The 12,867-nt window shown below is 43.1% G+C and overlaps 1 protein-coding gene across 2 annotated transcripts in view; it reads left to right on the top strand.

The window, feature by feature from the left end:
• Positions 1 to 12,867, top strand: part of RANBP3 (RAN binding protein 3) — a 145,632-nt gene that overhangs the window by 119,883 nt on the left and 12,882 nt on the right. For both annotated transcript variants that reach the window (XM_074977951.1, XM_074977952.1), the window contains 2 exons: positions 3,911 to 4,053; positions 10,694 to 10,877. In XM_074977951.1, coding sequence (XP_074834052.1) covers positions 3,911 to 4,053; positions 10,694 to 10,877 — 327 coding nt within the window. The remainder of the gene's footprint in view (positions 1 to 3,910; positions 4,054 to 10,693; positions 10,878 to 12,867) is intronic.

Below are 12,867 nucleotides of genomic sequence, written 5' to 3'. Positions count from 1 at the left end.
TGCTGACTCTTGCCAGATACACATCTCTGCAAACACCATAGCATAGTGACTGTTGGCAGGAGGAAGGAGGGAGGGAGGGGACTCCATGTGGACAAAAAAAATGCAGTCTTTGCAGGAATTTCAGTGCAGCTTTACAGGGAATAAATTCTAAAATTGTCCGCTCTTTTTCACAGACAGGGCTAATTCTAGCATATATCTCACTGCATGGGGGTAAGCAGGGTATATCTGCTTCATGCTTGCCACTTCTGCCCTGTTCTGTAAACAGCTCACCTATGTGCTGCTTTAGTCCCTGCACAAGTGATTGCAGAGCGGCATGGAACAGACCGTACGGTGTGAGAAGGAAAAAAGCTGCACTGCTGCAGAACCTGGGGTAGGAGATTAACAAGTATCTCCAGGAGATTTTCCTTTAGCAGTATCCATAGGGGACTGGCTCCAACGCCGCTGGAGTAGTGTGCATATACTGCACTAACGAAGGCACTATTAGATCCCTTCTCTGCTCAGTTCTTTCTAGCCGCCAGTGGCGGTGCTTGAACAACTTGCTGTAGCCCTTGCTGTTGATCCCTTACTCTTAATTGCTGGTTTTTCACAAGTAAATAATTCCATTTTAGTAGTTAATAGGATAGCTAATCCCTTTAGGGATGTAGCCTCAGTATGGGACGTGCCCTGGGCCCGGGCTTTAAAGTGTGTGTTCATTGCCCCAGGACTGTGCCAGTCAAGGACCCCCATGAAGAGCACTTGTGGTGCTTAGGAGAGAGACACAGTGAGAAGTGCCAGATTTGCAGAACTTTCCAGTCCCTGACAAAAAAAAAAATAGTTATCCACTTGAAGGCTCTACTTAAGGAGTTCGCTCTTGCCACGCCAGACCAGACCAGCACCGAGTATCATAGCACTCCGTTGGCTCTTCGGCTCTGGTCTTCATCCCTGTCCCTGGCCAAAAGTTCTAAGAAGACCGGTAAAGACAAGGTCCCATGCCCATTTAAGGACAAGCCTAAGAAGGCAGTAGACCAGGACTTGATTGTATGCCTGACAAGGAACCACCCCAGGTGGAGCTTAGCAGCCCTCCTTGCTCCCCACCACCTACCCTGGGCATTATTGTACGTCATTTAGATGCTGGTGCCACCAACACTGGTGTGTGTTGGGCCTTGCCATAAGGGAGAGCCCTCATTTGGCCTACTCCACAGTCTGAGCAGATAGCACTCCCACCTGTGTGATAGAAAGACGTGCACAATCCACAGCTGGCATGACAGGGCATGTTTTGAGACAGGTCTTGCAGGAGCCACTCAGCCCCCAGCAGTCAAAGCATATCAGGGTCAGCTGCTCCCCATAGTCTAGCTTCCTGTCAAGGGACAGCTCACCCTATACATGGCACCACTCTCCCCGTCACTGGTTTCCAGCACCGTGCTCTCTGAGTTGTACATTGGCAGAACATAGGGCTTCAGATCCCACTTGAGCTCTCTGCACCAGACAGCCTCCATATGGCGCCAGTTGTCCTTTCCTCCATGCAAGTCTGATGATCATCTGTAGTGTACTTCTGCAGTAATAACTTTCTCATGATTTCTACTGTTCACGATTCTCAGTAATCGGTATCAGTATACAGTACTTCCCTTTGCCCTCTCCACAGCTCCTTGAGTAGTTGCCAAATTTCTGGCAGTCATAACTGCTCGTTTGAGAAAGAAGGGAATAACTGTATTCCCATATATAGATGACTGTCTCCTGAAAGGATCCTCATACAGTGCAACTTGAGGTACAATCTCAACATCTGTCCACCTGTTTTCTCAGCTGGGTCTCCTTCTCAGCCTCAAAGTACAGTTTAATTCCTGCACAGAAACTAGGAGGTCTCATGGACTGCACCACAGCTGCAGAGGTCCGATTCCATCATGGAGATGGTCACACAGATTCCAAACACCCCACAGACGCAGTAAAGATATGCTTACAACTACTAGGGCACATGGCAGCAGTGACGTGTGGTCCCACATGCACGGCTTCACATGTGGCTGTGTGTGATTTTACAGGCCATGGTATCACACTACAAACAGAGCCCTATATGTTCCCCCTGAAAGTTAAACGGCTTCTCTCCTGGGGACTGTCACCTCATAGTCTACTCAGTGGCATGCCCTTTCAAAAGCAAATCCCAACCTTAATGTGCTGGGGATCTCACCTCGCAGAATACACCACCCAAGACCTATGATCTCTAGAGAAGTCCTGGCTCCACATAAATCTGGAGCACAAAGCGTGTGAGCACTTCCTATACCCGATAAAGAAGTGAGCAGTGCAAGTATTAACCAACATTTCCACATTGTATTATATAAACAGGCAAGGACAAGCCCACTCCTTACCTCTGTGCCTGGATGCAACTCAACTGTGGCAATAGTGCCTCCTGCACAACATTACTCATTGCTACCTACCTGCAATGAGGGTCAACACTCTCTTGCAGATGATCTCAGGTGTTACTTAAGCACATATGAATGGGAGATCAACACGAGCTTTCTCAAACCTATGTTCAAGAAGTGGGGATACCCCCCTATAGACTTGTCTGCCTCCAGCTCTGTACAGCAGACCTCAGTTGAGCTGCTCAGAGACCATGAGACATGGTTTAGTAACTAAGTCACGTTTATTGTTGACAAAACACAGTAATAGCCCCTGGCTGACTCTACGAGGATACTGAAAGACGCATGCCTGTGTCAATGAACACAGCTGTCAGTGGTAGGACTTTGTACTGCCCCTGTAAGATGGACAAAGGTTAGGGCAAGCATCCCAACATGTATAGACTGAGGATATGTCTTCACTTCAGGGAAGACTGGCCCTGCTGTGGTCAATGTTCCCAAGTTTGATTTAGCACACCCAGTAGGGCCACACTAAAACCAGATTACAGGGTGCCTGCATTGACGCTGGTACTCCTGTCCCTCATTAGGAGCAAGGGAAATTGACAGGAGAGTTTTTCCCATTGACCTCCAACTGGAAATTGATTTTAGCTAAGCAGACTGCAACTCTGCAATTTTTATATCTAAAGTGGATTTTTACCTCCCTTGTGTAGACCTGGCCTGAAATCAACAATATAGGTTAACCAATTTATGTATCACTTTACAAGTATTGTGATGTTTATCTCCCTTTGTACTTTTCCATCCTGATATTTCAGACAAAACATTCTACTCACATGTCTTTATACTTTCCATCCTGATGTTTCAGACAAAATACCACTATTCATCACTTTTGTGAACCATTTTATTGTGTGCTAGGTTTGCAGTGTTTGTGCTGGCCACCTAGAATGTGTCTACATATTCTTGTTTTTTAGCAATGCTCACAGTGCTGACACTGAGTTGCAAGTAAGTATCTGCATTTGATGGGGCCCAGTTGTTACTCATAGAATAACTTTTGCTGTCTTGCACCAGGCCCATGCTTCAGACTTATTTTCCCTGCTACAAGTGGGAGACATGAACTTAACTCTGTCCTGATTTTAAGAAGTTTTAATTAAGCCATTCACATTCTGGAAAGAAACAAGGCGTTGCTAGATAACTATTTCTTCATTAACAAAGTTCTTTGGCAGTGAGTAAAATATAAAGATTTTATAAATTCCTAACCCCTGTATTCTGCTTTGATAAACACAGTTTATGGATTAGTAAATATATGCTAGGGAGTGATCATATGCCTCAGAAAGCTGGAGTTTTCTATCTGTATTCTGTGATATATAAATAGACTTTGGGGCTGATTTTGGTGCCTTCTCTGAGCCCTATACATTGCTCCAGCAATGTAATGACACTACCCATCCCTGGTTCTTCTAGTTATGTGTTTTCAACCTACAAGTTCTATAAATACAGGATTACTCCAAAAATACATGTTCTAAGAGTGACAAAAAGGGTCTTTCTGCAATGTTCATTGTCTTCTGCTAATTTACTTTGTAACTTGGTCCTAGTAATGCGGACTCAGGGGAGTCTCAGGTTAATCCTGAACACCAAACTCTGGGCTCAGATGCAGATTGATAAAGCCAGTGAAAAGAGTATCCGTATCACAGCCATGGATACAGAGGACCAGGGAGTCAAAGTTTTCCTGATATCGGTGAGTATTTTGTATGTACTCTGTTTTTTCTGCCAGAAAAAAGTTGTTTTTCTTTGAGTAGCGTTCATATGGTTGCTGAATTTCAAATGTGCATGCCTGCCATACACTTTTAATAAGAGACTTTGTTAACAGCAAATCACCTTCAGTTTGTTCTTGACTGCTTTGGCCTGTGCTGGAGACTTAATGTGGCCACATTAAGTGTGCCTTGGTTAACATTGTTTTCTTCACTTGTTAGTTCAGTTTAGTATAGTTTGTTAGTTAGATTTGCTTAATTAAGTAGTTGAGAATGTGATGGGTTACCTCCCCAACTCCAAAATGTCACCGAATATACTGGTATTCCATTAAGCCCATCCTGTTCTACTTTGTCTCTGTTAACTTATACTGCCCTGTTGAGCAGGGCATCAGGTGTCCTCCAGCACACAATGCAAGTAGGGCCATACCCAGCTGCGAAAAGACAGCCACTGAGACCAGCTCCATACAGGAAGACTCAACTCAGGTGTTTTGCAGCACTTGAGTGCATACCCTCTTTGGAGTATAAACCCAACATTATATTGTCTTGCACTGTACAGAAATCTATGCTGCATAAGCACAAGAAGTCCTCCTCTACTCTTATGGTGGAGGAAGATGTATGCAGCTGCCCTCCCCCGCCCCAGTTATGAATTCCACAAACTGGTTTAGAATAAACAAAAAACAAATTTATCATTTACTACAAAAGGTAGATTTTAAATGATTGAGGGATAGCAAACAGATCAAAGCAGATGACTGAGCAAATAAGCAGATAAACTAAGCTTAATGTACTAAAGAAACTGACTGCAAGAACAATTTTTAAACTAAATGTTGTTTTAAGCAAGTTACAAAAATTTTTTGAGGACAAACTGTGCTTGCTTGCAGCTTAAAATCTCAGATGTACCCTTCATGAGCAACACACCATTCCCAGCTCGACTTCAGTTCTCTTCTCTCCTCTCCTCTTGTCTCCTCTTATGTCTTTTTCTTAAATATTTCCAGTAGTCATCCTAGGTGAAGATTATCTCACTCGCTAGTCTTAAGTAATATTTACATATGTCAGGAATCCTTTATTTCCCAGTTTGATGCTCACCCGGTCTTAGTGGAAAAACATTAAGAAGCCCAAAATGGGATATAGTGCCAGGTAACACCTCTGATTCTGAAGATGAGGAACAAAATTATCTGTGCCTGTTTTACGTGCCTACGCTCCAGCAGTCATGCCTCTGATCATCTCTCAAGACTCCAGTCAATTATTTCATTCCAGTCTGTGTTCTCTGCCTCAGCATACTTGGGTGAATATATAAGTGTTTGTCTGCTGTGACCCTGTGATTGAAGCTGGTTGCAGGGGCTGTTTGGACTTTGTGTGTGCGCAGTTGGTCATTTGAAAAGTGTGAATTGGGAGCACTTTCTTCCAGATGGGGCCTTGAATGTTGATTTGAGGGAAGTCTTTGAGTTGGGCTATCTTCTTTGAGCCAGCTGCCAGTTGTGATTAACAGAGGACATGCAACAGGAAGTTCTCCTAGGAGTTTGCCTGGGAGGGGACTTCCCAGAGGTTTTTTACCTTTCAGGTTTCTGTGAATAGTAAATAAAACATCTGAAGAGTTTCTTAGAAGGAAGACAATATGGATAGTGAGCAATCAGCTTTTGTCATCTGCAAATGATGCGCCATGTTTCTTTCTCCCAGAGGATAGAAGTGACTTCCTCTGTACAAAATGCAAGCTGATCTTCATTTTTGAAGAGAAAGTTATAGAACTAGAGACCCAAGTATCAACCGTGTGTTGCATCAGAAAAAAAATGAAGACTTTCTGGATAGAATTCTGTGTTTGGCACAGCATGCTGAAGAATAAGAGAGGGCAGTGCAGAACAGGGAAGAAATTTGGCAGCATCTGACCTCCAAAAGAAGGCAAAGGAGAACTCATGTACTCCCAATGTGTATAGAGGTAAGAAAGCCTTTTCAGGTTCTCTGCACAGATACTACGTGGAGAATGGTTTGGAAGAGTCATCTGACGGAAGTCATTGGAAGGAGACCCCCCCCGTCGACTTGAAGGCATGGGATCCATTGTCTTAGGTTGGGGATTCCATGGCTACCACTTGCAAAGAGAGAAAATGGGTGGTGGTTGTCTGGAACTGCCTGCCATGGGGGATGGAGTCACCCATCTGCCATCCAGTCCAGGAAACTTGAGAGGTATGCTGCTATTAGCAATGCAGTTGTTTTCAGTACTGCACCCAATTGTGAAGTTGTATGGCCTCTAGGAGGACGCTGCTTGTGAGTCACATGAAGTGGAGTATATGTAGGGACACCTGAAAAGTTGCTCTCCCCATGTAGTTCTTTGAGATGTTTCCCTATTGGTACTTCACTAATCTCTATCCCCTCTGCTTTCACATTGAGAGACTTTGTATTAAAGAAGGAACTGAAGGTGGGTGCCCCAGGTTAACCCTATTTACTTTCAGAGGACAGTACTATAATGTATCTGAGATATGCACCGAGTGCACAGGTGCTGCTAATGAAAATCTCTGACCAAAGGCATTTGGGGCTGTCAGACACCTGAAGTGAAGTACCTAGAGGGGCTAAACCTCAAAAATTAGTTACTGTAATCCTCTCTCCCTCCGTTTAAAAAAAGCCCTTTTCGTTGCCAAATGTGGTATTTATGGGAGGGGAAGAAAGAAGTAAAAGAATGTGTTTGACTGAAATGTTGTGCATTGTAAGGCTGCTATGCTAAGCAGAATTGTCCGAAGAGTAGTCCTTGCAATTCTGAAATGAGATTCATGGCTGATTTTGCTGTAAATGTAGTGTCAGGCCAAAGTTAGTACTTTTTAGAACTTGATGGAGAAAATCACAAGCCAAGCAAACACTATGGAGAATTTTGAGTACATCAGTTATATTTATCAAAGTTTCTGTAGAATGGAAGGTGTCATTGGACTTAATGCCCTTATGCACCGAGCTAGATTTTTGGGCTTAATTTTACATTTGCTCTCAGGAGAATGACTGTCTGTGTAATGAGAACTGAGGCAAATAGTTCCACATTCATCACGGTATGAAAGAATCCCTGTGAGACAGTGGTTAATTAGAAAAGTCCTTTCTGGGGACACTGCTGCTGGGTGTTGTAACTGTAGAAGATTGGGGGTGGGAATTATATTTACAGTCTAAAAATTGCTATTTCTTTGAAGTGTTACAGATTAGATTTAAGCATGTTGGGACAGGTTTAGTTTTCTTGCCACCCCCCACCCTCTTACTTAGAGAGTACTTTTTGAAGTACCAAAGTATCTTTCTTATTAGTGAAACAAGAGGATGTATGTTTTTTCTAAAAAGGCTGTTGGTTTGAATTCATCTTGATATATTCCTTAGAGCTCTGAAGAAAGAACCAAGTTTCTTAGTTGCTAACAAAAATATATAGCATTAAAATGAGCTGTGATATCAGAATTTTAGAGATTAGCAAATGTGCTTTTATTTAAGAAAGGCACAAGGGTATAGACCTGTGAAACTTGCTTCTGTCTCTCATAACTTCATTGAAATGGTCATTCTCTTTTGACCTTTTTTGCATATTCCCACTCTTGGAACTTGTGCTGACCAGTGCAGCAGAATGGTAGACCCTTTGATTACAGAAGGGGAGACAAACTATGGCCTGCCTCTTCGGGCCCATCAGAGCCTTCAGCCCAGCCCCCGACCTCCCAGCTGAAGAGTGGGGTCAGGACATCCTTTCCGGGTAGAGTCAGCTCAACTTCTGAGCAGCATGGAGAGCAGGGGCAGCTAGTGGTCTGGCTTCCTGAGGAAGCTAGCCCCCTTCATCCCTCCCATTCTGCCCTCCCTCTCATGCAGCTTCATCTGCCCTAGTTCCTGGGCAGTGCAGTCACTGTGCCACCAGCCCTGATGCTCTGGATGGCATGACCACAACTCCAGCTGGGCAGCACAGGTGCAGCACAGCTGATCCTGGTGCTCTGGGCAACATACTTAGGGGATGTTGCATGTGGACAAGGGGTCCAGGGACAGCAAAGGATCAAGAGATGGTGGGTAGTCGCAGGGGACAGGGAGTGTGAGGGGGAGCATTTGAGAGGGTGGGGAGCAGTGGAAGCTGAATAGGAGATGGGAAGCCTGAGGGAGCAAAGAGTACAAGAGTTAGATGGCAGTGCAATCCAGGCCACACCTGGCTGTTCGAAGAGGAACAGCCTCCCCCATCCTTCCTGACCTTGCCCATCATACAATTTATATACCCCTTTGCGGCCCTTGGGCCAAAAAGTTTGTCATTCACTGTGGTAGTAACTGTTCCTGTCAAGCACCCATGCTCCTCTACCCTCTCTTGTCTGAGTGCTTAAGCATGTTATGAGGGCATGAGGATAAAGGGATCATGGCACCAACTGTTGCTTCAGTTTCTTCCAAGTGCAGCAGCAACAGGACATGATCCACTGAATCTCAGATCCACTGGTAGATAGTGTGTTTACCTAAGTTTACTGTTGTTAAATATAGTAGTCTATGGTTGGATAGTTCTAGGATAAATGAGACTAGATTTAGATTAGACTATAGTTGTAAAGAATAGTTTTATTGTTACGGCCAAAGTGTGAGGGAATGGTGGTTTAAGTGGTGCCTGTCTTGCCCAGAAGTCTTACCTAAGATTTGATGCACAAATTTAGTATCTAGTGCAGTGGTTTCCAACTTGGGGTCTGTGAGGGTGTTGGAGGGGGTCCATGGAAAAATAAAAGATAAATAAAAATAACCATTCAAAATAGATCTGGCTTTGGGGGTCTGCAAATGGTTTGGGGGTGATTGGGAGTCTGCAACAGTGAAAGGGTTGGGAACCACTGGTCTAATATGTTTGAGAGAGAACCATTTCCCAGCATGTTGTGCTATCTGTAGCACTTTCGTACCTCAAGAATGAAAGAGAGAAGCAATAGGCTTTGGCCTTTTTATTATAGAAGAGGTCTAGTCTGTTATGCCTCTGGGATCTGAGAACCATGAAGGATCCAAAAATAAGGAGGGAGAGTCTGAATCAGCCCGGACTAAATCCAGATCCAAGAAAATTGCAACAATGAAAGCTTCCATCTTGACATCAAACTCCATTTCCATCAGCTCTAACTATTCTGAAGCCTTTGGATCCAGCTAGGATGATGGAACAAGCCAGGAGATCTGGAACAGTAGTATATTATTTGGAATACCTTCAGGAGCTTTAATGTAGTCTGGAAATCAAAATACAGCACTGAAAACAAAGTCAAGATTTATCACAGCTTTGTATTTTGAACATTACTTTTAGGGAATGAGAGAGTATGATGTAGCCAAGCTGTCTTCATTCCATGTAATCTGCCTCAGAAAAATCCTCCATGGTTTTTTGGTTCAGAATAACCTTAAACTTTTATTAGTTGCACATGTGTAACAGCCATACATGTGTCTGTGCAGTGCCAGGATTCAACCACTGTGATAACAGAGCTCATTCATCCAGTCGCTACCTTATTCTGCAGCTAATTTGATTGCATGTTTCAATGAGTATGTAGAAGGTGGTAGATTGTGACCAAGTTTCAACAGCTCTTTAAAACAACTCAACACAAACAGCACACACAGTAACTTCAAACGTACGTAGCCTTTCCTGGCAGCGCACAGTCCTCCTTCGTCACCCACACAAAATAATACATGTATCACAACATAACACAGCTATGTGTCAGGACAGCCAACATGGACAATAACTTCAAATATCACTCTGAAACCTAGAGTGTCTGAGGCAATGTGAAACAATGAGAAGAACTATAAGTATGGCTGAGAGCACTCTTTTGTTTAGACTATCGCCGAGTTTGGTGATTGCTGGGATTCACCATCTGTTGTCTATTTTTAAGTTTCAGCTACTTTCAGCTTTTTTATGCCCATGACTTTATGGATTACTTCCTGGCAACAGCCAGGCTCTCACTGCTGGTATGAACAATATCCACTGAATAATTACTCTTGAAAAGGCTACATCTCCTCTTGTTTCAGGACAGAAGGCAGCCATTAATTCCTGGGAGTGTGCTAGAAAGTCAGAGACTGTATGCTGGGCTTCATGAAGTTCCCAGTTATTAATAGTGTTTTTGTTAGCATTTGAGGTTTTACAGCTACATGATAAAATAATCACAAGTCATTTTACTAATAAATGTGTGTACTGGATGTATGACTGGCAATCCAGATGGATTGACTAGAGTTCTTGAAAGGAAGGAGACTTCCCTTTGTAAAGAAATTGAGCTTAAATTTAGCCTGAAAAAGCCTGTGTAATTGGCATGTGGCTGTGTGGTTCTCAGACTCCCCTCTGTGCCCTTTCTGTGTGGTCAGTTCCTCTTGCCTATCATCTAGGGATATGAGAGATTAAATGTGGTTTCTTTTGAGGTAAACCAGCATCATTCCTTCAGTCAGCCACAGGAGGTGGTTGGAGAGCATCACTGAGTGCATTCTTCCCTTCAGAAACTAAATATGTCCATCCCCTGATCATCAACACTGATTTCACTGCTATTAACTCTGAGCTGAAAACACCCAGCTGGATACTAAACCTACTGACTCTGAAGTGTACAGTGTAAAATGCTAAAGCGGTGAAGTTTTATAGGAGTGTTGTTTTTGTATAAGAGGTTGCATAGAATAAAACATTTGTAAATGTAAAATATTGGTTTTTGACATTTTAAAAATCCATAGGCAAGCTCTAAAGATACGGGACAGCTGTATGCTGCATTACACCATCGGATCCTGGCTCTACGGTGTAGAGTAGAACAAGAACAAGAGGCAAAGATCACAGCACCTGAGCCAGGAGTGACACAATCAAATGAAGAAGATAGTGATGACGATGATGTCATTGTTCCTTCAGGATCAGCTGGGAGTGGTAGGCAAGAAAAAATACTAAACTTTCTAGTTTCCTGTACTATTTTTTTTCCCCTTGTATGTAAAGCAAACTTCTTGAATCTTGCATTAAGCCATAACTCATTGTAATATAGTGTCCATTACATGGACTAAGCTGTAGTCATAGGCAGCTCTTCCAGTCACCTAATAAAAATCCACTACCATTTGTGATATCCCTCTAAATGGCTGTAAAAATGTTCCCTACATGGCTTGGTACAGAAGGTCCTTGGTGGGACTGTGGGCTAGTTACAGGCTATTAATTAGGTCAGCATTGTAAACTCCATTAGTATCACAAAATGATAGGTTGTTTGAGTCAAAGCAAAGGAAAGAATAAGAACAGAGTAAATATAATGGACTTTAAAAAAAAAAAATGTCTCAAAGAACTGGTTGGGTGAGGTCCCGTGAGAAGAAAACTTTAGAGATAAAGGAGTTCATGAGACCAGGCAGTCTCTCAAGAAGACAATATTAAACACAAAGCTTTGAGTTATTGTGATGTGACAGAAATATGGATAGAGGCATGATGTGAAAATCAAAAGTGAGTCCTACAAAAAGTAGGGAGAGGGACAAATTGCCAAAAGGAGTAAAAAAAGAACAGCAAGAGTGTGTAGGGACAAAATTGGAAATGCTAAGGCACATTTATTGAGAGACATTATCAGCAGTAAGAAGAGGCTCTTTAAATACATGAGAAATGCAAACGGAAGTAAAGGTCAGCTACTTAGCAGGAGATCAGAGCAAATAGCTGATGACATCAAGACGGCTGAGGCCTATTTTGCTTCACTCATCAGGAAAAGGGTTAATTACACAACTAATGTAACATAGGAGAAAGAATACAAGCCAAAAGACAGAATATTTAGATAAATTAGTTGTATTCGCGGCAGGTGTGATTGTTTCAGATAGTTCCTTAAGTATCCTTGCATGAATTTCATCAATCTTAGAACTGTTAACAGTTATCGTCAAGAGCTAGAGGAGGAGAAGTGAAGTGCCAGAGGACTGGATAAGGGTAAACATAACGCATATGTTTAAAATAGGGAACAAAGAGGACCTTGCGGATTAGAGTAGCCAGCCTAACTGTGGTACCTGGGAAGATACTTCAAGAAATTATTCAGTAATCAGTTTGGAAGGAGGTAGAGGATAACAGAATTACAAGTAGAGCTCCACCAAACTCATGGCCATGAAAAAGTCACAAAGCCATGAAATCTGATCTCCCACTGAGAAATCCTCTCATTTGTGCTTTTCCCTCCACTATACTGATTTCACAGGGGACATGAGCATTTCATTTGGGAGCACTAACTGAAAAGGGAGTTGCACAGGATTGCGATATTGCCACCTTTTCTTCTGAGCTGCCTTCACAGTTGGATACCAGAGAGTGGTGGCTGTTGGCCTGGTGCCCAGGTCCAGAGGCTGCACCCTAACAGCCTCTGTGGAGAAATGCCACCTTTACTTCTGCACTGCTGCTGAAGGCTGCTCTCCAGATGCCCAGCTCTAAAGGCAGCAGCACTGACGTAGGGGTAGCAGTATTGCAACTTCCCCCACTCTCCTTTTTTGAATCGGGACCCCTACAATTACGACACTGTGAAATTTCAGATTTCAATAGCTGAAATCACGTAATATAGGATTTTTAAAATCCTGTGACCATGAAATTGACCAAAATGGACTGTGAATTTGGCAGGGCCCTAACTATGAGGAATAACCAGCCTGACGATATCAGGAACAAGTAGAATACTAGAACTGGAAGGGACCTTGAGAGGTCATTAAGTCCAGGCTCCTGCACTCCTGGCAGGACCAAGCACTATCTAGATCATCCTTGACAGATGTTTGTAGGGTAAAAGCTCACACAGTCATGACACACCAACCTAAGATCCTTCTTTGACGGGGTTGTTGGGCTAGTACAAGGGGAAAGCAGCAGGTGCAATATTATAATAAGGTTTTCAATTATCATCTCATGACATTCTCCTAAGCAAATTAGGAAAATG

The sequence above is a fragment of the Carettochelys insculpta genome, chromosome 27 (assembly GCF_033958435.1).
Source record: "Carettochelys insculpta isolate YL-2023 chromosome 27, ASM3395843v1, whole genome shotgun sequence".
Taxonomy (NCBI): domain Eukaryota; kingdom Metazoa; phylum Chordata; order Testudines; family Carettochelyidae; genus Carettochelys; species Carettochelys insculpta.
The sequence above is the reverse complement of the archived record's forward strand: the minus strand, read 5'-3'. Positions and strand labels throughout refer to the sequence as shown.